This window comes from Manis pentadactyla, chromosome Y (genome assembly GCF_030020395.1).
Source record: "Manis pentadactyla isolate mManPen7 chromosome Y, mManPen7.hap1, whole genome shotgun sequence".
NCBI lineage: Eukaryota > Metazoa > Chordata > Mammalia > Pholidota > Manidae > Manis > Manis pentadactyla.
The window spans coordinates 24,572,073-24,595,004 of NC_080039.1; the positions used below are offsets into that span (position 1 = coordinate 24,572,073).

Here is a 22,932-nt window from a genome sequence, read left to right on the forward strand (position 1 = left end):
TATCTGTTTTATTTTCTTGAAGAACCAGCTCATTTCATTGATTCTATTGTTTTATTCTTCTCAGCTTTACTTTTTTATTCTCTGATCTTTATCAAGTCTCTCCTGCTAGTGACTTTGGGCCTCATTTGTTCTTCTTTTTGTAGTTTCATTACTTGAGAGTTTAGACTGTTCATTAGGGATTGTTCTTGTTCATTGGTGTAAACCTGTATAGCTGTGTGCTATCCCCTTCAAACTGCGTTTGCTGTGTCCCACAAGTTTTGGGATGTTGAGTTGTTGTCATTTGTCTCCATATACTGTTTGCTGTCTATTTTAATTTGGTCACTGATCGATGTTGTTAAGCCTCCATGTGTTTGTGGGTTTTTAAAATTTACTTACTAATCTCTTTTTGTGGCCTATTCTGGAAAATGTTCCATGTGCACTTGAGAAGAATGTGTTATCCCTTCTGCCTTTGGTGGACTGTTCTGTAGATGTCTGCTGGGTTCAGCTGTTCCTAATGCATTGTTCAGTGCCTCTGTCGGGTTGATCTGGAGTGTGAGGTGTGTTGAAGTCTCCTGAGATAACTGCATTGCATTCTGTTTCTTTTATTATGTTAATATTTGTTTCACATATTTGGGTGCTCCTATGTTGGGTACATAGATATTTATAATGGTTATATACTCTTGTTGGACTCCTGACCACTTTATCATCATGTAATGTCCTTCTTTGTGTCTTGTTACTTAATTTTGAAATGTATTTTTATGATGTAATGACTGCAGCTTCTGCTTTTTTTCCCCCTATTGTTTGCATGAGTATCTTTTTCCACCCCTTTACTTTAAGTCTGTATATGTGTTTGGGTTTGAAGTGAGTCTCTTCTAGGCAGCTTGTACATGGGTCTACATTTTTTGTCCACTCTGCGACTCTTTGTCTTTTCATTGGTGTGTTCAGTCCATTTACAATTGGGGTAATTACTGATAGATATGTATTTACTGCCGTTGTGGGCTTTAAACTTGTAGTTACCAAACTTTCAAAGGCAGCTTTCCTTACTCTCTAAAAGTCTGTCTTACCTCACTTATACTATTTTAAACACAATCTAAAGGTTTTTTTTTTTCTTCCTCCTTTTCCTTCCCTCCTCCACTCTTACATATATTAAGGTGTCATATTCTGTATACACTCTTGTGTGTAGTCCTTGACTGACTTCGTCTTGTGTGTAGTCCTTGACTGACTTGGTGGGCAGTCCAGTTAATTTTGCATTGGTTAGTAATTAATTGGTCTACATCCTTTACTGTGGTTTTATTATTTTCTCTTGTGATGGCTGTTTAGCCATAGGAGTACTTCCATCTGGAGCAGTCTCTTGAAAATTCACTGTAAAGATGGTTTGTGAGTGATGAATTCCCTAAACTTTCGCTTTTATTGAAATCGTCGAATCTCCGCTTCAAATGCAAATTGTAATCTTGCCAAGTAGAGTGTTCCTGGTTTAAGGCCCTTCTGCTTCATTGTACTAAATATATCATGCCATGCCACTCGATTCCTGCCTGTAAGGTTTCTACTGAGAAATCTGCTGACAACATCAGGGTGTCTTTTTTCCCCTCTATGGCCGCTTTCAGTATTCTCTCCCTGATCTTTGCCATATTAATTATTATATGTCTTGGTGGTGTCATCCTAGGGTTCCTTGTGTTGGGGGATCTTTGTATTTCCATGACCTGAGAGACTATTCTCTTCCCCCAATTGGGAGAATTTTCAGCAGTTATTTCCCCAAAGAGTCTTCCTATCCCTTTGTCTCTCTATTGTTCTTGTGGTACCCCTACATTGAGATTATTGTTTCATTTGGATTGTTTGCACAGATCTCTTATGCTTTCATTCCTAGAGGTCCCTTTTTCCTGTTTTTTGACTTCATTGTTTTCCTGTTTTCTGATTTCTATTTCATTTACAATCTCCCCTACTTCATGTCATCCACTTTGAAATCTCTCCATTGTATGTTTCATTTCAGATACTGTATCTTTCACAGTGTCTTTCTCTTTCTTGAAGTCCTTCCCGACATCTTGAGTATTTCTCTGTAGCTCCATGAGCATGTTTATGACTTGTATTTCGAAATACTTATCAAGAAGACTGTTTCAGGTTCTCTCAACCCTTTTGCATTTTGTCCTGCAGTTTTGTTTGGGCAAAATTTTTCTGCTGATTCATTTTTTTAGTGTTATCAATGGAGTCATAGATTCATGGAGAAACACCTTCTTGTGCCCAGAAACTCAATACACTTCACCTTACTGTGCAGGAGTTCTAGCTGTTGTTGGGCAATGTGTGGGGTGACTTTCTGCCTGTCTTGTGGTACACGGATACCAGCTGAGCTTGTGTGGGCATCGGCTGTTCGCAGGTGCAAAAAGAAAATGCGTCTGCACTGCTGGAGTTGCCGTGAGCGGAGCTTCCTTTCACCTGGCGTACAGCAATGGTGGGGGGCTGCAGGTCCGGCCAGGAGGAAGGAGCTCCCTGGGCTGACTCCCGCAGTATTTCCCCAGCTGAACCAAAAAAAGGCTTCAAAATCTTGGCAGGTGTCCCTCTGTGTTTCTTACTGCAACATCTGCCTCTGTTGCTAGGAAAAGTAGGCCTACTGCAGGTGGCATGTGCAGGGTGGAGCCTCGATGCTTCAGTGCTGGAGCAGTCAAGGCCAGAGCTGCCCTCCACCTGCCCTGCAAAAATGGTGGGGCACAAGCTGGAGGGAACAGATCCTCCTGGGAGGAAAGAACTCCAGGGGCTGGCTCCTGCACATAGTTTCCCAGCTGGCCTGAAACAGGGCTGACAAAGTAAGGAGGGTCTCCCTCTGCCTATATGGGAGCATGTCTGACCGTACTGCTGGCTGGCCACAGGCCACTCGCCTCCAAGGAGCCTCAAGAATGCCTTGTCAGCGAGGGGGTTGGAGCGCCTGTGGCTTCCCAGAATTCCTCACCTGTTGAGCTGAGGGCAGCGAGGGGGTTGGAGTACCTGTGGCTTCCCAGAATTCCTCACCTGTCGAGCTGAGGGCAGCGAGGGGGTTGGAGCGCCTGTGGCTTCCCGAATTCCAAACCTGTTGAGCTGAGGGCAGCGAGGGGGTTGGAGCACCTGTGGCTTCCCGAATTCCAAACCTGTTGACCTGCCTTTTCTTAACAGAGAGTTCTATGTAAATCTTGCCCCTCTGGCGGTCCTCCCACTGCTGGGAAGTCTTTCAACCTCCTACTTTGCTGTTGTCTTGGGCGGCCGGTATAGGATGCCTGTTCTCCAAAGCAGCTGAAATCTTCAGCCCCCTGGAGTGTTCCACCTATCGTTTTTGTCCAGCCTTAGTAATCACCACAGCACTGTGTAATGTGGGTTTGTGTTCCCAGAGCAGATCTGCAGGGCCAGCTCTTAAGCAGTCCTGGGCTCCTACTTCCTCCCCGCTCTATTCCTCTTCCACCTGTAGGTTGGGGTGGAGGGCATGCTTGGGTCCTGCCAGCTCTTGGCTTTGCCAATTTTACCCTTTTCTGTGAGGTTTTTTTCCTCTTCTTCCCCAGGTGTAGTCAGTTGTGCAATCTCCAAGTCGTTTTCACGTTTAGTTTTATTTGCTCTATTTTGGTGTTCTGTGTGATTTGGTGAGGACGTCTCTGCCTTCTCCTTCTTGCTTCACCATCTTTTTCTCCAGTAGTTTTTTTTTTCTCCAATAATTCTTCAGATAAGCCGCTGAGACTCCCAACATGTGTGTGTTGTTGGGATTTTTTGTTCTTGTTATAGTGTCTCATAGATGACCTCTCTTCAAGTTCACACATTGTTCCATGTGGGATAGCCTGCTTTTGAAGCTCTCTAGTGCATTGTTCATTGAATCTGTTGTGTTCTTCAGCTATAGAATCTGGTTCTTTTTAATAATTTTATTGTGATTTACTCGTTTTGTTCTTGTTTTTTAATTCATTGTGTTGCTTATATACTTTTGCAGCTGTCTTACGAAAGTAATTATTTTGCATTCTCTGCCATACAACTTACGGTTCTCCATTTCTGTGGGGTTAGCTAATTGAAATATTATTTTGTTAAGTGATGGTGTCATACTTTCTTGATTTTTCATGTCTCTAGTAGCTCTGTGTGTTGATGTGTCTGCATCTGAAGGAGCAGTCACTTCTTCCAGACTTTACGGAGTGGAAAGACTGTCACCTACACATCGAATGGGTACAAGAGTGCTGGGGTGATGGGGTGTGGTAGCTCCCCTCTACAAGAGTGTGAGCACTGTGAACTCTAGTGGGTTAAAGTCAGCATTGGGAAAGACAGTTTCTTAAAGCCAAAGCTGTAAATGTTGGGTGGGATCAGCAGGTGACAGCATCTTCTTTACCAGTGGAGCTATAGTGGGTTCCCTCTCTGGTTTCCACAGCTGCTGTGACTTCCCTCTCCAGGCAAGTGTACTGTGGGTCCAGGCAACATCTTCAGGTGGCTTAGCATTGGTGATGACTTCATTAGTCATTAGTGCCAGAAGTTTCAAGTTTCAGTTGTACAAAGCAGTGACAGGGACTGCTGACTTCCTCCTGTTTTCTTTGTCCCTAAGTGAGGGGGAAATGTAACTGAGTGGTCTCCTGATGTTGAGCTGTGTTTCATTTGTGGACAGGAAAATGTTAGAAATTGGCTTCTATGATATTCTGTGTAGCCATTCTTATTACGGCGCAACCTCATTTCACTCCAGCACACTCTCAGAGCTATTTTCATTGATAGGTAGTTGTCTGCTCACTTGTTTTCATTGGAAGAATAAGCATGGAGACTTCTTAGCCAAAATCAGGTAGACATGGCTCCACTGCTCTGGGGGTTAGTTGAGCATTTATCTCCTTTCATTTTTTTCTCTCCCCTTAATATATCAGTCAACACTACTCTAATTACTTTTACAGTGTGTTTACCTTGTTTTGCAATATGTATTTGAAGCTATTACTAGTCCTCTTCAGATTTCTTGTAACATACTGCTCCCAATTCCTCCTTGTCTTTTTAACATTGTTGCAATTTACACATAACTCGTGCTATCCATTTTACTATTCTATTTTTTTTGTAACATTCATCTGCAATTACATGAGCAACATTATGGTTACTAGACTCCCCCCATCATCAGGTTCCCACCATATGCCCTATTACAGTCACTGTCTGTCAGCATAGTAAGATGTTGTAGAATCAATACTTGTCTTCTCGGTCTTCCACAGCCTTCCCTGTGGCCCCCCCCACCTTACATTTTGTCTGCTAATTGTAATGCCCCTTTTCATCCCTTGTCCTTCCCTTCCTACCCATCTTCCCCAGGCCCTTTCCTTTGGTAACTGTTAGTCCATTCTTGGGTTCTGTGAGTCTGCTGCTGTTTTGCTCCTTCAGTTTTTTTTCTTTGTTCTTATACTCCACAGATGAGTGAAATCATCTGATGCTTATATTTCTCCACCTGGCTTTTTTCACTAAGCATAATACCCTCTAGCTCCATCCATATTGTTGCAAATGGTAGGATTTGTTTTCTTCTTATGGCTGAATAATATTCCATTGTGTATATGTACCACATCTTCTTTATCCATTCATCTGCTGCTGCACACTTAGGTTGCTTCCGTTTCTTGGCATTGTATATAGTGCTGTGATAAGCGTACGGGTGCATATGTCTTTTCCAAACTGGGCTCCTTAGGGTAAATTCCTAAGAGTGAAATTCATTAGTCCAATGGTTTTTCTATTTTGAGCTTTTGGAGGAACCTCCATACAGCTTTCCACAATGGTAGAACTAGTTTACATTCCCACCAGCCGTGTACGAGGGTTCCCCTTTCTCCACATCCTCGCCAACAGTTGTTATTGTTTGTCTTTTGCGTGTAGGCGATCCTTATTGGTGTGAGGTGATATCTCATTGTGGTTTTAATTTGCATTTCTCTGATGATTAGCGATGTAGGTCATCTTTTCATGTGTCTGTTGGCCATCTGAAGTTCTTCTGTGGAGAAGTGTCTGTTCAAATCCTCTGCCCATTTTTTAACATGATTATTTACTTTTGGTTTGTTGAGGTGTGTGAGCTCTTTATATATTTTGGGTGTCAATCCTTTGTCATAGACGTCATTTATAAAATATGCTCTCCCATACTGTAGGATACCTTTTTGTTCTATTGATGATGACCTTTGCTGTACAGAGGCCTTTGAGCTTGATATAGTCCCACTTGTTCATCTTTGCTTTTGTTTCCCTTGCCCGGGGAGATATGTTCATGAAGAAGTTGCCTATGTTTATGTCCAAGAGATTTTGCCTATGATTTTTTATAAGACTTTTATGGTTTCATGGCTTACATTCAGGTCGTTGACCCACTTCGAATTTACTTTTGTGTATGGGGTTAGACAGTAATTCAGTTTCATTCCCTTGCATGGAGCTCTCCTGTTTTGCCAGAACCGGCTGTTGAAGAGGCTGTCATTTCCCCATTGTACGTCCGTGGCTCCTTTATCGTATATTAAATGGCCATATATGTTTGGGTTAATATCTGGGCACTCTATCCTGTTCCACTGGTCTGTGGGTCTGTTGTTGTACGAGTACCAAATTGTCTTGATAACTGTGGCTTTGTAGTAGAGCTTGAACTTCAGAAGAGAGATCCCTCCCGCTTTATTCTTCCTTGTCAGGATTGCTTTGGCTCTTTGGGGTCTTTTGTGGTTCCATATGAATTTTAGCACTATTTGTTCCAGTTGTTGAACTATGCTCTTGGTATTTTGATGGGGATTGCTTTGAATCTGTAGATTGCTTTAGTCAGGATAGCCATTTTGACAGTATTAATTCCTCCATGCGAAGAGCATGGGGTGAATTTCCATTTCTCTGTGTCCTCTTTAATTTCTCTTAAGAGTGTCTTGTACTTTTCAGGGTATAGGTCTTTCACTTGCTTGGATAGGTTTATTCCTAGGTACTTTATTCTTTTTGAAGCAATTGTGAATGGAGTTGTTTTTCTGATTTTACTTCCTGCTTGCTCATCGTTAGTGTATGGGAATGCAACAGATTTCTGTGTGTTAATTTTGTATCCTGCCACTTTGCTGAATTCAGGTATTGTAGTAGATTTGGAGTGGAGTCTTTTAGGGTTTGTTTATGTACAGTATCATGTCATCTGTAAATAGTGACCTTTTGAGCTCTTCTTATCAATCTGGATGCCTTTTATTTCTTTGTGTTGTCTGATTTCCGAGGCTAGGACCTCCAGTACTATGTTGAAAAGCAGTGTGGCGAGAGTGTGCGTCCATGACTTGTTCCCGTTCTTAGGTGAAAAGCTTTCAGCTTCTCACTGTTAAGTATGATGTTTGCTGCGGGTTTGTCATATATGACTTTTATAACGTTGAGCTACTTGCCCTCTATACCCATTTTGTTCAGAGTTTTTAACATGAATGGTCGTTGAATTTTGTCAAATGCCTTTTCAGCAGCTATGGAGACGATCATGTGGTTTTTGTCCTTCTTTTTGTTGATGTGGTGGATGATGTGGATGGATTTTTCTAATGGTGTACCATCCTTGCATCCCTGGGATGAATCCCCCTTGATCATGGTGTACTATCCTCTTGATGTATTTTTGAATTCTGTTTGCTAATATTTTGTTGAGTATGTTTGCATCTATGTTCATCAGGGATATTGGTCTGTAATTTTCATTTGTGTTGGGGTGTGTGCCTGGTTTTGGTATTTGAGTGATGGTGGCTTCATAGAAAGTGTTTGGGAGTATTCCCTCGTATTCAATTTTTTGGAAAACTTCAATGAGAATGGGAATTATGTCTTCTCTATATGTCTGGTAAAATTCATCGGTGAATCCGTTTGGACTGGCAGTTTTGTTCTTGGGTTGTTTTCTGATTAATAGTTCAATTTCGTTGCTGGTAATTGGTCTCTTTAGATTTTCTATTTCTTGTTTAGTCACTCTTGGAAGGTTTTATTTTTCTAAGAAGTTAGCCATTTCTTCTGGGTTTTCTAGCTTGTTAGCGTACAGAATTTCATAGTATTCTGTAATAATTCCTTGTATTTGTATGGGGTCCATTGTAATATTTCCTTCCTCACTTCTGATTCCGTGTATGTGTGGAGATTCTTTTTCTCTTAATAAGTCAGGTTAGCAGTTGATCTATTTTGTTTATTTTCTCAAAGCACCAGCTCTTGGTTTCACTGATTTTTTTTTCTATTCTTTTATTCTTCTCAATTTTGTTTTTTTATTCTCTAATCTTTATTATGTCCCTCTTGCTGACTCTGGGCCTCATTTGCTCTTCTATTTCTAGTTTCAATCATTGTGACTTTACACTATTCATTTTGGATTGTTCTCACTTGTTTAAATAGGCCTGGATTGCTATGTACTTTCCTCTTAGAACTGCCTTCGCTGCATCCCACAAAAGTTGGGGCTCTGTGCTGTTTGTTGTCATTTGTCTCTATCTATTACTTGATCTCTGTTTTAATTTGGTTATTGATCCATTGATTATTTAGGAGCATGTTGTTGAGCCTCCATGTGTTTGTGAGCCTTTTTGTTTTCTTTGTACAATTCATTTCTAGTTTTATACCTTTATTATCTGAGAAGTTGGTTGGTAGAATTTCAGTCTTTTTTAATTTACTGAGGTTCTTTTTGTGGCCTAATATGTGGTGTATTCTGGAGAATGTTCTATGTGCACTCGAGAAGAATGTGTATCCTGCCGCTTTTGCGTGTAGAGTTCTGTAGATGTCTGTTAGGTTCTTCTGTTCTAGTGTGTTGTTCAGTGCCACTGTGTCCTTACTTACTGTCTGTCTGGTGGATCTGTCCTTTTGAGTGAGTGGTGTGTTGAAGTCTCCTCAAATGAATGCATTGTATTCTGTATCCTCCTTTAATTCTGTTAGTATTTGTTTCTCACATTTCGGTGCTCCTGTATTGGGTGTGTATATATTTAGAATGGTTATATTGTCTTGTTGGCCTGCCCCCCCTTATCATGTAATGTCGTCCTTTATCTCTTATTACGTTCTTTGCTTTCATGTCTATTTTGTCTAAGTACTGCAACACCTACTTTTTCCTCCCCATTGTTTGCATGAAATATGTTCTACCATCCTTTCACTTTTAGTCTGTGTATATCTTGGGGTTTGAGGTGAGTCTCTTGTAAGCAGCATATAGATGGTTCTTGCTTTTTTATCCATTCTATTACTCTGTGTCTTTTGATTGGTTCATTTAGTCCATTTATATTTAGGGTGATTATCGATAAATATGTACTTGTTGCCATTGCAGGCTTTGGATTTATGGTCACCAGAGGATCAAGGGTAGCTTCTTTACTGTCTAACCATGTAAGTTAACTCCTTTCTTAAGCTGTTGTAAACCCACTCTGATGATTCTTTATTTGTCTCTGTTCTTATTCTTCCTCCTCCATTCTTGATATGTTAGGTGTTTATTCAGTACTCTTTTGTGTTTCCTTTTACTGTTTTTGTGGATAGTTGTTTTTATTTTTTGCCTTTAGTTAGCATTTCGTTGGTCTGCTTTCTTTACTGTGATTTTATTTTCTCTGGTGACATCTATTTATCCTTAGGGGTGCTTCCATCTAGAGCATTCCCTTAAAAATACCCTGTAGAGGTGGTTTGTGGGCGGCAAGTTCCCTTAGCTTTTGCTTGTTTGGGAATTGCTTAATCCGTCCTTCATATTTAAATGATAATCGTGCTGGATGCAGTATCCTTGGTTCAAGGCCCTTCTGTTTCATTGCATTAAATATATCATGCTGTTCTCTTCTGGCCTGTAATGTTTCTGTTGAGAAGTCTGATGATAGCCTGATGGGTTTTCCTTTTGTTAGGTGACCTTTTTTCTCTCTCTGGCTGCCTTTAATACTCTGTCCTTGTCTTTGATTTTTGCCATTTTAATTATTCTATGTCTTGGTGTTGTCCTCCTTGAGTCCCTATGTTGGGAGATCTGTGGGCTTCCATGGTTGAGAGACTCTCCTTCCCTAGCTTGGGGAAGTTTTCAGCAATTATGTCTTCAAAGACACTTTCTGTCCTTTTTTCTCTCTTCTTCTGGTACCCGTTATAATGCAAATATTGTTCTGCTTGGATTGGTCACACAGTTCTCTTAATATTCTTTCATTCTTGAAGATCCTTTTATCTCTCTCTCTGCCTCTGCTTCTCTCTATTTGTGTTCTCTAATTTCTGTTCCATTAACGGCCTCTTGCACCTCTTCCAGTCTCCTCTTAAGGCCTTCTGTGGATTGTTTCATTTGTGTTACCTCCCTCCTGACTTCATCCCTTAGCTCTTGCATGTTTCTCTGCAGTTCCATCAGCATGGTTATGACTTTTATTTTGAATTCTTTTTTCAGGAAGATTGGTTATATCTATCTCAGCAGGCCCTCTCTCTCAGGATGTCTGACTGATGTTTGACTGGACAAGGTTCTTCTGCCTTTTCATGGTGATAGAAGTGGTCGCAGGCAGGTGGCACATCTGTCAGCTGGGAGAACCAAGTCCCTTCCTACTTTTTGGTCACCTTGCCTTCCTCCGCTGCCTGTGCCAGTTCCTCGCACCCCAGGACCAGACTCTGGGACAATCTCCTGAGCTGCCGTGGGCAGTGCCGCCCTCAGGCTAGCCTAGAGCCACTGCAGGGGGTCGCAGCCACGGCGGGTGTGTTCTCCTGCGAGAACGGCTCCCCTTCGTGCCTTCCAGACCTTGCTCTGGCTTCCGCTGCCTGTGCTGGTTTCCTGCGCACCAGCACCAGACTCTGGGACAATCTCCTGAGCTGCCGTGGGCTGAGCCAGCCCTTGGGCTAGCCTAGAGCACTGCAGGGAGTTCAGCTGCGCCGGGTGTCTTCTGTGAGAACGGTGCCCCTTTGCGCCATCCGGACCTTGCTCCGGCTTCTGCCTGTCCCAGTTATCTGGGCGTTGGGAGGAGACTTTGTGCTTGCTGTGAGCAGGGCCGCTCTCCGGCTGCTCCTCAGCTGTGACGGGTCAGCCGGTTTGTTTGTTGTGCCGGCTGGGAGGAACGAATGCCAGGCTGCTTACCACTGTGAGGGTCTTCAGGGCTGCTTCACGCCCAGGGGTTTAGGGGGTCCGAAGTTCCTCAAGATTCCCAGGCTGCTAGGCTGAGGATGCTTGGACGAGTTTTTTCTGCTGTTGAGCCCTTGTGCCTTTAAGAGTTTTAAAAGCACCCACTTCTCTCTTGTTCCAGAGCAGCTGGCTGTGGGGACCGGCTCACAGTCTCCGTCTCAGACCTTACCCTTCCATTTCTCTAATGTCCAGCACACGATGCAATGTGTGTCTGTGCTCCCGGTGCAGAATACTAGCGCTGGTTATTTAATAGAATTGTGCTTCCACTCCCTCCCAACTCTAACTTCTTTCCCTCCCGCAGGCAAGCTGGAGTGGGTGGAGTGCTTGGGTCCTGCCGGGTCACGGCTTTGTATCTTATTGCCTTTGTGAGATGCTTAGTTTTCGGAGATGTAGATGTAGCCTGGCTGTTGTACTGTATTCTGTGGTCTATCTTTTTGAAATAATTGTTTTTGTTGTATTTTCAAAAATATATATGGTTTTGGGAGGAGATTTCTGCCGTCCTACTCATGCTGCCATCTTGAGCCGGAAGTCCAATTCACTGTTCCATTAATATTTTGACAGTATTACCTGTTATGTATGAATAAGAACTATTTTTTTCTTAATGTTTTAATTATCTATAATGCTCTTCCTTTATGTAGATCCAAGTTCCTGAGCTACATCGTTTTCCTTCCTTTAAAGTGTTTCTCAACATTCTCTGCAAGACAAGTCTATCCACAACTAATACCATCAGTTTTTGTTTGAAAACCTTTTTTCGTTCTCACATTTAAGGAAAATTTTTGCTACATAAAGAATTTATGTTGGTGGAGCTTCTTCTTTCCAAACTTTAAATATTTTGCTCTATTCTCTTCTTGTTTTTATGGCTGCAGAAGGGATGCCCAAGGTAAGTAACTCTTATTGCTCCTCTATAGGTAAGGTTTTTTTACTCTTAACGCTTTCAAGATTTTCTTTTTCCTTTGATTTTCTATACTTAATGTGAAGTAGCTACATGTAGATATTTTCATATTACCGTTCTTGGTTTCTGTCAGTTTTTTTGTTCTGTTTTTAATTTTGGACACCTTTCCACTGTTACTGTTTGACTTTTTTGTTTCTTTACCTCCATGAGATATGTATTTCTTATTTTGTACTCGTCTCACATTAACTGTTTCATGTTTGTTTTATCTTTGCATTTCAGTTTTCAGAGCTTCTGCTGACATTTCATCAGTTTCACTGATAGTTTTTTCAGTTACTCAATCTTTTCGATCAGCCCAATACAGCCATTCTTCTGTTACACTGGTTTTGATCTCTAACATTTGCTTGGTTATGTTCTATACTTTCCATTGCTCTGTTTACACTGCTGTGTTTTCACAGGTCTGTTTTATTCATTTGCGTCCTTAGTATAACTATATGTGCTTTAAATTGCTGGTGTGGTAATTTTAACATTTCTGCTGTGCCTGTATTGTTTTATGTTTGCTGTTTTCCTTCCAACTGTTTTGTCCATTTTTTTTTCTTTCAGTGTCTTTTCTTTTTAAGCTGGACATACATCATTTGGGGTAAATGGACCCTTTAATGTAATATTTTACATTTATGTGTTGAGTTTGGCTGTGTTTATTGTCTCCTGGAGATGTTGGTATCAGAGGCTGAGATTTCTCTTGGTGTGTTTGTCTCATAGTTGTCTTAGATTTCTCTGCAGAGCTCTTTAAGGTTTGGGAAGTTTAGTTCTTTAAAGTGATTTCCGTTATTACATAGGAATCCTGTTGGTGTCAGGTACAGAAATGTTCTTAGCTCCGGATTCAGTTGTAAACTCTCAGCTTTTATTTGTCTGGAATGTCTCACCTTCTTCCTTCACATATGAAATACAGTTTTGTCAGGTGTAGAATTTTCAGCACTTTTCATTTGTCAACAGCCTTCTGAAAATCCACTGAAAACTTACTGAGAATGCCATGTACCTAACTAGATCCTTCTCTTCCTCTTTTCAAGATTATCTTTTTGTTTGGCTTTTGATTGTTTGAATGTAGTGTGCTTCATATAAGTGTTTTTGAGTTCACTAAGGTCTTCAAATGTGTGTCCATTTTATTATTTAAATTTGGGGAATTTTCAGCCCCAATTTCCTCTAATAACCTCCTTCCTGCTTTCCTCTTTCCTCTGTGCTTGAATCCCACCAGTGCATATGTTGTTTCACTTGGTGGTGTCCCACAGTGGCCTTTCGGGTCTGTTCACTTTTTACTCATTAATTTTTTTCTCCTGCTCCTGACATCATTACAACTGTTGTGTTTTCATGTTCCCAACTTTTTTTTTAAGTATCAAGTGCTCAAACCTGTTTTTCAGTCCCTGCAGTGTATTTCTCATTTAAGGTCGTGGTCAGATTACATTAAAAAATTTCTGTGGCACAAAGTTTTCCCCTTGGCTTCTTTTTGTTCTCTGTCACTTTACTGATACTTTTATTTTGTTCATCTCTCTTTTCTTGTTCTCAAATTCTTTGAGCATCCTTCAGACAGCCATTTAATTGCTCTGTCTAAAAGTCTGCCACCTGGTTGTTCTTATAGACATATGTTGACTTTTTTTTTATCCATTGAATGGGACCATAGTTTCCTGGCTCTTTGTAGAAAACTAGACATTTGAAATGTATGACATTTTGATTCCAGATACTTCATAGAGTATCTGTTTTAGCTGTGGTTTTGTTGTTTTTCTTGTTACGTTATTGTATGTTGTATATGTTTTTGGGAATCGACTTGAAGTATAAACTGAACGTCTCAGGCTTGTTTTCCAGAATGCTAACAATTTTTAGTGCTTTATGTTTCTGTGGAGGGAAGGAACTTGGAGCCTTCTGCTCTGCCGTTTGGCTTCTCTCATTTTTTGAGCACTGATTAGTGTTTTTCAGAATTTTTCATTTAAGAAGATGATGTTTTAGCCCATTGGGAAAAAAATTTCTGATTAAAATACTTCTAGAACATTAGCCTTCTCAGTTGGCTTCCTAGGTGTTAGGGGTTTTGTTGGTGGTGGGTGGTATTATTCTGGGGTTTTTAGTTTTGTTTTTAAGGATGTTGTCAATTCCTTGTAATTGTCTACAGTTTGGGTTTATGAGGACACTCAGGAAATACTTCACTAATTAGGTGAAACCAACAGGCAGTTTAATACATAGAATTTAAAATCCTTTCTTTTGGACCACACATTTGTTCAGAACTTCAGTAGCTAGCAAGAAGATAGAAACATATTTGTGACGCTCACTCAGTCTTGGACTCTGTTCTTGGTGCTGCAGACTCAACATTAAGTCTGGAATAGCTTGCTTTTGAAAGATTAGTGAGATTACTACTTAATAACTGATATAAAAAGACAAAATGAATTTGTCACTTCAAATAGTAAGGGAGAGCTTTGCCACTTAGGCACAGTCTCTGAGCAAAGCAGGTAGTTTGCGGAGATGGGGCATGGCAGATTTGCACAGTTGTCAGTGGGCTGACATTTTAAGGAGAGGCAAGTGAGACTGGCTGTTGCTGGACCAGGTGTACTCAGTGTTTTCCAAGTAGCTGCCTATTGAAAGAAAGGGTTATCACTATATGTATTGTTTGCAAATGCTTTTCCACTTGTCCTTTACCCATTAAATAGATTTGAAACTGATAGTGTTGCCTTTGTTTTTATCATGATGAGAGGACTCAGTATGTTCCTAAATTTTCAGAAGTTTTAATTTATCATTTTCTAATGGGAGACACAGACCTCTAGCCTGGAAACAGGTAATGTTTACCACTTTGGTAACTTTGTCAACCTCATATCTGTAGGTTCTGGTACCATGGGGGTAAACTCAATATGATATTACAGAGAGATAATATGTTATACAGTCTTTTAAAAACATACAGATAAATACAAATTAGTTGAAGTTCCTGATACTAAGAATAAAACAGATTTTCCCAAACCTTTCCAAAGAGGTGATGTTCTACAATAAAATATTCAGATGATCCTCAAACTTTGCTGTACATCAGAGTCATTGGGATTGCTTAATATAAAATGTAGACAACTGGGTCTCTCCCTGTGAGTTTCTGAATTGAGTATAGAATGTGTAGAATATCAGGACTAGCTTTACCTATATGGAATTTCTACAAGTCGTTTGCTTCACAGCACAGTTCATTAAAAAGAGTTATGTGGGAGGCCAAAAAACGAGATATAGAGTGCTTACTATAAACGTCACCTTTTATGTATCCCTACGTGTATTTCCAGATTGTTCCACGAGGTGTTTTCAAAGATATCTTGCAAATAAAGACCACGTTTCATTCATGTTTGCTTGTCCTTCTCACAGCCCCACCTGATTCACAGTACATTTTAAAGAGTCTGAGAGGTTAAATATTAAGCGACCCGAACCTAGTGATTTGTTACCTAACTTGGTTACCATTTGAGGTTTCATACCGTGAAAAATAGTTAAGGTTTACTGTGCAATAGAGATGTTAAGCTCTAAGGAGGAGTTAATTTATATTTTATTGTTAAATTATCTCCCACTGTTGGAATGATTTATTGTTGTTTTTCTGTATGAAAGTAATACATTAAACAGAAAATGTTTTTATTTCAGAACTGTTCGTCAGTTGGCACAGGAACATTTTTTTTTAATGTGCACCAGATGTTGCATTGGACACAGGCCTCTGCTTTTCTTCATTACTCTGCTCTTTACCGTTCTGGAGGTGAGACATTTTTTAATGGATTAACGAATATAATTCATTCTTAAGATGAGAAACACTCAGGAAATTACAGTTTTCATTTTTATTAAAAGTAAGTCAGCTGTGCTTAATAAATAATGTCATATTTTCCTGCTTTTTATAAATACTTAAGGATAAAAATGACTTGGGGAAAATATAAATTAAGAAATGTTATTTTATATTACTGATATGAAGTATTGCCACTTAATTTACCAAATCTCTGAGTTTAAAAAGTCAATGTGAGGGCATGTCGGGGAGACTTGGTGGTGGCGGGGTTCTAGTAAACATAATGTTCCTTATGTAATTGTAGATTAATGATCCCAAAATAAAATAATACATAAATAAATAGATACATACATACATAGATACCAAAATAAAATGATACATACATACATACATATTTTTTAAAAAGTCGATGTGAATTCTGAACTTAGTCTTATGAGTTCTTACGAGTTCATATTGTTTCAATTTATTGCCTTTCAGAGCACAGCAGGAGAGGCGGGTAGACACTCAGATGACTATTTCACTCTTCTACAACACCTTCTTAATTATGCTTATAACAGCAATATTAATGTACCCAATGCTGATGTTCTTCTCAACGATGAAATTGATTGGCTCAAAAGAATTAGGGTAAGTTGTATAATACTCAGTTTATTATTATGTCACTGTTAAATCAACTGCCTTACTAAAAGCGTGTTATAATGAAGTGTATTTTTTAAATCTGTGTTTTTGTACATATGTTAATATGTATAATGATAATGTGTGTTTTATTAAAACTGAACAAAATCCATGCTTTCCACTAATGAATTTAAAAAGTACCACTAGTTTTATACAAGTACCTTGCCATTGTTTGAACCTCCATCTAGGATATATGTAAGTTTCTTATTTAAGTTTGAAGAGTCTGATAGAGTAGAATTTGCATTAGCATTTAACCACATTATACTTTTTATTTATACAGAATATATTTCTGCATATAGTTTTGAAATGTGTAGCTTCTTGGCTCTCAGATTAGCATACTTCTACTGATTTATAAACCTCTAGAATAGTACTTGTCAACCTTCATGTCATTGACATTTTAGCCCAGGTTATTCCTTGCTTTGCAGAATTATGCTATTCATAATAAGATACTGAAGAGCAACTTTGCCTCATCAAGCAGTAGGTGGTTCCTTAGTGAATCAAAAGCATCTCAAGACATTGCCAGGGTCCTCTTGCGGTAGAATTGCTGATTTTATGTGCGGTAGAATGTGCCAAAGATAACATTTAAGTGCTTTCATTACGTTCTCGGTTTGAGACATTTCTGCAGAAGAAATAAACTACCTGAGTGGAGTGGTTTGGGCAGATTACTTCTGAGAAGTCACTGCCCTTTAGCTCTTTTGTTCTTTCTTTTCTGGTTTGGCCTATACTGTTTTTCCCTTTGCAGGATAATGTTAAAAATACAGATGAAACTGGTGTTGAAGAGCCGATCTTGGAAGGCCATCTTGGGGTAACAAAAGAGTTACTGGCCTTTCAAACAACTGAGAAGAAGTATCATATTGGTTGTGAAAAAGGAGGTGCTAATCTCATTAAAGTAAGTTCCACATTCTGGTGCAGAACTTGTTGTTATGACCTTTTAAATGTTTGTTAGCAAGTCTGCCTCATTGAGCTTAGAATTACTTTGTCTTTGAGACATCGTCTTGACCCTTTCTTTATACCTTACAAAAATCTTCATCTCTATAAAAGTTATAGTAATTAAAAAATGTATGCCTCCCTTTCTTCAAGAGATTTTTAAACTAATCAAAATTCAGATACAGTCTTTAGAAAGTTACTAAGCAGCATTTGATTTTACTATTTAGTTAAAGTCTAGGCTTTTTAGTTAAGCAGGTTTTAAAATTCAAGATGTTTCATTTTTTACATATTTCCTTGATGAGATAGATCTTTTTTAGGTATGCCTCGTAATAAAATAAAAATGAGTTTTATTTTTATTCAAAATAAGTATTTCATATTTGACTTAAGGAGTACATTTCTTTAGAATATATATTAAGTTACAATCAGCTCTTTTAAAATACCTCCAAGTATCTGGAAAAGTATGTTTACTATTTAGGGCAAATAGTATTTTGAAGTAGAATTTTATTATTTGAAAATATGAATCATTTTTGCTCTGTAATGAGATATGTAATTCTGTCAGATGATTGTAGAAATAGTTCTTCCCAAGGAATGTTTTATCTTTAAAAAATCTATTATTACTAACTGTATGTGTCTGTTTTTTTCAAACTCTTCAGGAATTAATTGATGATTTCATCTTTACTGCCTCCAAAGTTTACCTGCAATGTATGAGAAATGGGGAACTTCCAGCTAAACAGGCTCTCCCAGTATGTAGTTCACCGGCTACCATCAGTGCTGGTTTTGAACTACTCGTAGCATTAGCTGTTGGCTGTGTAAGAAATCTCAAACAGATAGGAGACTGTTTGACTGAAATGTATTACATAGGCACAGCAATAACTAGTAAGTATTGTAACCTGTAAAGCTGTTTTTCCTGGTTGGTAATATTTCCATGTTTAAAAGTCTGGGTTTTTATCTTTTAGAAAGTGTTTTAACTTAGTAAGATGGTGCTTTAGGACATTAATTCACCGTCTTCTCAGCTGGTTGGCTTTCTGACTAAAATTGTTTTTCTTGTACCACCACCACCACCACCAACAAAGAAGTGTCTAACTTAGGTCTGTATGTTTGTTTGTTCATTTGTTTTTACCAACAAGTAATTAGTTCAGTAATTCTAGTAATCAGATACATAATTAAGACCATTATATGTAGAGAAACTTCATACAGAAAATTTTCACATGTATATTTAAATGCCTTACTGTAGATAGTTCAGGTAACTAGGTAAAATGTTTTATTTCATCTCAGATGAAGTAAAATCCAGTCTCCAGAATAATAAGCCACACTTTATGGTGTAGAATTTAATACTTAAAACTTAAAAATGTCTGCATTGAAAAGATTATGAAGCCTTCATTTACAGATTGCTTAATGTTACTTTAATCTGCATCCTGAGAAAGTTAAATTTTTGAATATCAATGTGCCAAAGATAACATTTAAGTGCTTTCATTACGTTCTCGGTTAATGTCCATGTTAGATTTTAAGAGAACTGAAACTCAAAAGGGAGGGAGTACATTAAAAAAACAGAAAGTAAGAACCTAAAGTCTGTTTAATTTTAAGAGAAAAACCAAGGCTTGAGAATGTAATACACAGTAGTATTTAGTATAAATCTTTAAGAGTACTTGCAGTGCGCATTTGTGGAGTGTAACAACGAAGCAAAACTGAAGGAACAAAACAGCAGCAGACTCACAGACTCCCAAAAAGGGACGAGCAATTACCAAAGGGAGGGGTTTGGGAAAAAAGGGTGGGGAGAGAGGGAGAAGGGCATTAAGGTGCATTGTAATTAGCACTCGCAGTATAGGTGGGTCATGGGCAAGGCAGTATAGCATGTAGAATGCAAGTAATGACTCTGTGGCATCTTACTACTCTAATGGACAGTGATTGCAATGGGGTGTGGTAGGTACTTGATAATATGAGTGAATGTTGAAATCATAATATTGCTCATGGGAAACCTTTAGAAGATTATGTATTAACGATAACCTTAATTTTAAAAAATTATTCAGCTTAATGAATTTTGTGGTTAGATTATTAAAATCTATCAACTTCCAACACATTCAACATTCCTGGTTCAGAATTGTCTCAGTGCAAATTGTACATATGTATGTCTCTTTGTTCAGTGTTTGTCTTTTTAACACAGGAACAGTAATGCACTGTATAGAGTGTTCTTCACTAGTTTTTCACTTAGTAATATATCTATCAGCGCATTAGATGTATTAGTAATAGATCTGTTTATTGGCTACATAATTTGCAGCTCACTGTGCTGTAAATCATGCAATCCATCTTCAAGATAGTGATTGATGGTTGTTTTGGTTTTATGGTAGGCAGAAAGGGATATGAAATGATCTACAGTTTTCACAAAACCTTTCCAATGCACTATACAGTTACATCCTGAGAATAAGACAGTGGGTATAAGCAAAGCAATTTTTCTTTTACTGTTTTATCAGCCGGCAAACAGATTCACTTGGAGGTTTTGACACTGTGATTTGGAATCATAACTAAGACTTAGAAAGCTATATGCCATTTTGATTTATTTTAAAGTTCTGATCCCAACGAATTAAAGGTACTTAAATGAAAAAGAAAACACAAATTTACTACTATACCATCTTAAATGACTTTCTGAGAAGAGTGTCACAGAATTAATAACAGTAAAACCATAGGCTCTGGTAAGGACGTACCTATGTAATGGTTAAGTGTTGAAATAAAAATTTAGAGTACTGTCTCAAAGTGGCTGAGGTAATGATTGAATATCCTAATATCATCATCATCATAGCATAGCTGCAAGTGGACTAAATTACTGCTTTCATGAGAATCCTTTTCTCCTTCTTCGTTAAGCTTGTGAAGCACTTACTAAGTGGGAGTACCTACCACCTGTTAGACCTCGCCCTCCAGAAGGATTTGTGGGCCTCAAAAATGCTGGTACCACTTGTTACATGAATTCTGTGATCCAGCAGTTATACATGATTCCTCCTATCAGGAACAGTATTCTTGCAGTTGAAGGCACTGGTAGTGATATAGATGATGACATGTTCAGTGAAGAGAAGCAGGACAACGAGGTAATTTTAATTATGAATTCTTTTTTCTTTCCCTATATTTCAAGACCTTGACACCAGATACAGTTTTTCTCAGAGTATTGTGTTTCTTATAGAGTTTTTTGAATTACATTTGATATTAGGACAGTACTCTTAGCTACTATCTCTGATTTACTATACTTACCATCTTATAAAATGCAGTTGATAATCTTTATCACAACTTCTGTTGCTTTTTTAAAGCAGCAGCATTTCAATGTAATCATGTCTGCAGTCTGGTAGGTATATTTGGTATTTGTAAAATGAAAAACAATCACTTACAAATAATTGAAGTTTATTTTCATTCAACTTTTTAAGGTACATTATTCCATTTAATTTATTAACCTTGTGTATTATCAGTTCCATAGTCTGTGCTTATTCTTAGGATATTCTTAATATTTTTTTCAGATTACAATTTTCTCATAAGGAAGCAAATGCATTCGTTACTTTATATAATGCTACACAGTCTGTTAACAGTATTAGATAATAATAATAATCAGACTACCTACCAAGCATATTCCAGAGTAGAAAAAAGAAACACAAAAGTTAGATTTTCAGTTTTTAGAAGATCAGAGTACATATAACTCATGTGTCTCTTACAAATGGAAAACTTCTGAAGTTTCAGTTGTATTTATGTTGAAACTATTTTTATCTTTTATTTCCTTTATACAAGTTTTTCAGAATTCATAAAGGTGTAGAGAATATTCTAATTGTAGAAATGGTTCTTCCCTTATTCCTGTGTTTCTCTACTTTAATTGTAGTAAGTGGTTCTTCTGTTGTTATTACATTTCTGTAGCCAAAACTAGTTTGTTTCTCAAATTATATAGCTCATCAGTTAGATTCTGAAACACACATCTACTTTCACTCTTTTCAGATTTTATAAATAACACTATCCAGTCATTGGGTTTACCTTTTTAAGAATCTCCATATATGGTGACTATACCAGTACCTGGTTGAGGACCACTATTTGACAAAAAGATTTGAATTTAGATCCTATTTCAGTAGCCCAGTTTAGTGCGACGGTACAAGGTTAAGGATAAATAGAGATCGCTCATCCTCTTGGCAAAAGGAGACTAATTCAGACAAAAGATGAAATTCGAAACTAGATATTCCACCTTTGCTACTCGACACCCTGTGCTTTTTGATTCTTCTAGTTGTCTGCCTATTTACTCTTTTTTATGAACTGTGAGCTTCTCAAAGGCAAATGTGAGATTTACTTCTGTAAAGAAGGCCTCATAGCAGAGCAGAGATGTTCAGCGCTCTGTAAAGTAGTCAAATTCTGCTTTATAGAGAGGGCTTAAGAGCTTTAGAGCTTCGATTTATGCTGTTTATACCAGCAGTACTCTGAATGGCTGTACTTATCCAGTGTTAACAATTCTAATCATGTCACATAATTTAACTCATATAATCTATGAAGAATGCATTGTCTCTACATGAGAAATGTTGGAGAAAAACTATGGGAAGGTTAAATATTTTTGTTACCGAAAGTTCTATTTTTGTCTCTTTTGTCTGATGAGAAAGCATTCATTTGTCTCCAGTCCATTCTGGTCAACTAAATCTTTGATTGTTACATTATACTACCTCCAGTAGAGCATAACTCTACTGGAGGTAGTATATTTTAATAACTCTATTTTTTAATAACTCATCTGTGAAATTGCCAGGATAAGCACCAATATTAGTAAGTTGAAAGTTCTGTGGTTTAGATATATGAGTACAAAATAATGCAGATCTTCCACTGTTTGTATCTGTCTCAGCTTCGCTCTACTTGTAAATTGAGGTTAGCTAATCAAATTATGTTCTTTGGTTTGTAGAGTAATGTTGATCCGCGAGATGATGTTTTTAGATGTCCTCAACAATATGAAGACAAACCAGCATTAAGTAAGACAGAAGATCAGAAAGAGTACAATATTGGTGTCTTAAGATACCTTCAGGTCATCTTTGGTCATTTAGCTGCTTCTCGTTTACCATACTTTGTGCCCAGAGGATTTTGGAAAGAGTTCAGGTAATTAATGGATAGATGTTAATTGTAGTTTCTCAAAATCTCAATATTTTAAACTCTCTTTTTTGTTTGAATATACTAACTTTAAAATACATGTTCAAACCCTCTTAGACTGTCCTCTTTCCTACAGCATAGAAAAAAATATTTGGATGTATATTTGGAGTTTTTTCTATACAATTACTCCAAAAGGAGGAGGAGAAAATTTTCACAGTAAAGAGAAGCAGTGTTCTTTACTTTAAGATATACTTAACTTTTTAATATGGAAAACCTGTGCATTGCACAAAAACAAAATACTAGAATATAGTCATCTGGATTCAACAGTTCTAAAGCAGATGTTAGACATTGTTTTTTATTCTTCATTGATGAGTGTAAGGTGCTTTTTTTTTTCTTTTTTTTTTGATATCATTAATGTACATTTTCCTGAACAACATTGTAGTTTACTAGACTTCCCCTATTATCAACTGCTCACCAAATAACCCTTTACAGTCACCGTCCATCAGCATAGTAAGATGCTATAGAATCACTACTTGTCTTCCCTGTGTTATACTGCCTTCCCTGTGTCCCTCCCACTACATTACACATGCTAATCTTAGTGACCCTTTTTCCACCTTATCCCTCCCATCCCACCCATCCATCCCAGTCCCTTTCCGTTTGATA

The 22,932-nt window shown here is 38.1% G+C and overlaps 1 protein-coding gene across 3 annotated transcripts in view; it reads left to right on the forward strand.

The window, feature by feature from the left end:
• Positions 1 to 22,932, forward strand: part of LOC130682127 (probable ubiquitin carboxyl-terminal hydrolase FAF-X) — a 193,361-nt gene that overhangs the window by 110,845 nt on the left and 59,584 nt on the right. For all 3 annotated transcript variants that reach the window (XM_057496256.1, XM_057496258.1, XM_057496257.1), the window contains 6 exons: positions 15,459 to 15,567; positions 16,066 to 16,212; positions 17,003 to 17,149; positions 17,841 to 18,063; positions 20,044 to 20,264; positions 22,088 to 22,278. In XM_057496256.1, coding sequence (XP_057352239.1) covers positions 15,459 to 15,567; positions 16,066 to 16,212; positions 17,003 to 17,149; positions 17,841 to 18,063; positions 20,044 to 20,264; positions 22,088 to 22,278 — 1,038 coding nt within the window. The remainder of the gene's footprint in view (positions 1 to 15,458; positions 15,568 to 16,065; positions 16,213 to 17,002; positions 17,150 to 17,840; positions 18,064 to 20,043; positions 20,265 to 22,087; positions 22,279 to 22,932) is intronic.